General features: G+C 38.2%; 1 protein-coding gene across 1 annotated transcript in view; it reads right to left on the bottom strand.

Moving 5' to 3' along the window:
• HPSE (heparanase) overlaps positions 1 to 2,002 on the bottom strand; it is a gene marked incomplete at its 5' end in the record, with an annotated part of 57,518 nt that overhangs the window by 24,334 nt on the left and 31,182 nt on the right. The window contains one exon of the mRNA XM_013004828.2: positions 323 to 496. Within this exon, the coding sequence (XP_012860282.1) occupies positions 323 to 496 (174 nt within the window). The remainder of the gene's footprint in view (positions 1 to 322; positions 497 to 2,002) is intronic.

Genomic DNA, 2,002 nt, shown 5'->3' with positions numbered 1-2,002 from the left:
TAATTTATCAAAGGTTCACAAGGGTGGGAGGGTGGGGGGGAGAGGGGAAAAAAGAGGAGCTGATTCCAAGGGGTCAAGTAGAAAGAAAATGTTTTGGAAATGTTGATGGCAACATATGTCCAAGTGTACTTAATACAATTGAGTGATGGGTTGTTGTAAGATTTATAAGATCCCCCAATAAAATGATTAATAATCATAAAAAAGAATATGTCACAGTAGAAGTCTTATTGCTAAGATGAAAAAGAAAGTAATAAATAGTCATAAATGATTTAATGCTAGAGGAGAATCTCCTTATTAATACAATGCTCCCGGAAGTCCTTACCATTGCCTAGTTCCCAAGACATTTGATAGCCCTTGGAAGAGCAGTAGTCAAGCAGCAAGCGTGCATTAGAATTGTTCCAGTGCAAATCTGACGTTCTCAATAGCGCGTTCAGGCCAAAGATCAGGTCCAGTCCCGAGCAATTCGCAAAAGTGTACAGCATATCCACGGAGCTTCCTGGAAGAAGATGGAAAGATGTTGCAGCTTCATGGTAACTAGTTGGCACCAGCTGCTCTCTGCGGGGAAAGAGGAGGCTCTCTACTCCTGTGACGTGTACAATCTCGAAAATGCAGGAGGTCGTTCTACCCTGCTCTCCGGGGTGGTATGAGTTCAAATGCACCCCTGTAAAGATCTGCTGTTCTTATTAATTACTGTTTCTGTTGTCAGATTTGCTGTAGTGCTACTGAGCTGGGCTGTGATCCGCAAGGTTGGCAGTTGGAAACCACCAGCTGCTCTGCCAGGAAAGACGGGTTTTCTTCTCCTGCAGAGTCGCCGGCCCAGAAACGCCCAGGGGCAACTCCACTCCGTCCTACAGGGTCACCGCAGGTCTGCCCCGACTCCACAGCGGTGACTTTGTTTTGGGGGCGTTTAATCCTAATGCATAACTGTACTATAATGATATCAAGATATAATTACACCTATAATTATTTTCATGATCATATAATTATAGGTATAATTATATCTATAATTATTTTCATGATCATATAATTATAGGTATAATTATATCTATATATTTTTTATGATTATTAATCATTTTATTGGGGGATCTATAAAAATTATAGATATAATTATATCTAACACAATTGGAAGGCAAATTTAAAAAATCAACCTGATTTCATTTGCTTGGCCTGGTCCACGGAAGGCCCTAGAAGCTTTGACCTGGCACTCTTCTTCATAGTCTAAATATCTTTCCTCACTCACTTGGTTACAAATTGTTTCACCTTGTTTAGTGTCTTCATCTCTCTCACTGTTGCATTTTTGCAGTATTGAAAAGAATTCACTGATTATTTTTATTATTACAATTTAATCCATTCCAATCTCTCTCACTGCCTCTCTAATTCACCAAGTACTTGACCAAGAAGTATATCCTACCCAAGTAGTTAGTTCAAGGATAGTTTGTTGGCCTTTAGGAGTGGAGGATAACAAATTTATCTCATACTTGGTTTATTAACTTAAAATGAAATAGAATATCAATTATGGGTGATGTTTGCACAACTGATTAATGTAACTAAACAGTACACCTGAAAAAATCTTGTGTTAGCAATGCTGTAATATATATATGTATATGAACATATATGTATATGAATATATATGTATATACATATGTGTGCATGTACATATATGTACACACACACATATATATATACACACACATGTATACATATCCACCCCTGCCACCACCCAAAGCAGCTGTTAAGGCTGCTAATAATGTATAACCAAACACCAGATGGAATTTGTCATCATGGTTTGGAGAGTTAGAATAATGTTTCTGAGGGACATTGCAATCAATTGGCATCGTGCTGTTCTTTCTGCTTGACCTATTTTCTTGAGTGACGACTGAGGGCTTCAAAGCTAGCAAGTAAGCATCCAAAGTACAGCAATTGGTCTTTTAAAAAAAATTATTTTATTGGGGGCTCGTACAATTCTCATCACAATCCATACATCCATCCATTGTGTCAAGCA

Source organism: Echinops telfairi, unplaced genomic scaffold (genome assembly GCF_000313985.2).
Source record: "Echinops telfairi isolate 266 unplaced genomic scaffold, ASM31398v2 ScPeMD7_7468;HRSCAF=8506_0, whole genome shotgun sequence".
NCBI lineage: Eukaryota > Metazoa > Chordata > Mammalia > Afrosoricida > Tenrecidae > Echinops > Echinops telfairi.
This window is presented reverse-complemented; position numbering and strand designations above follow the sequence as displayed.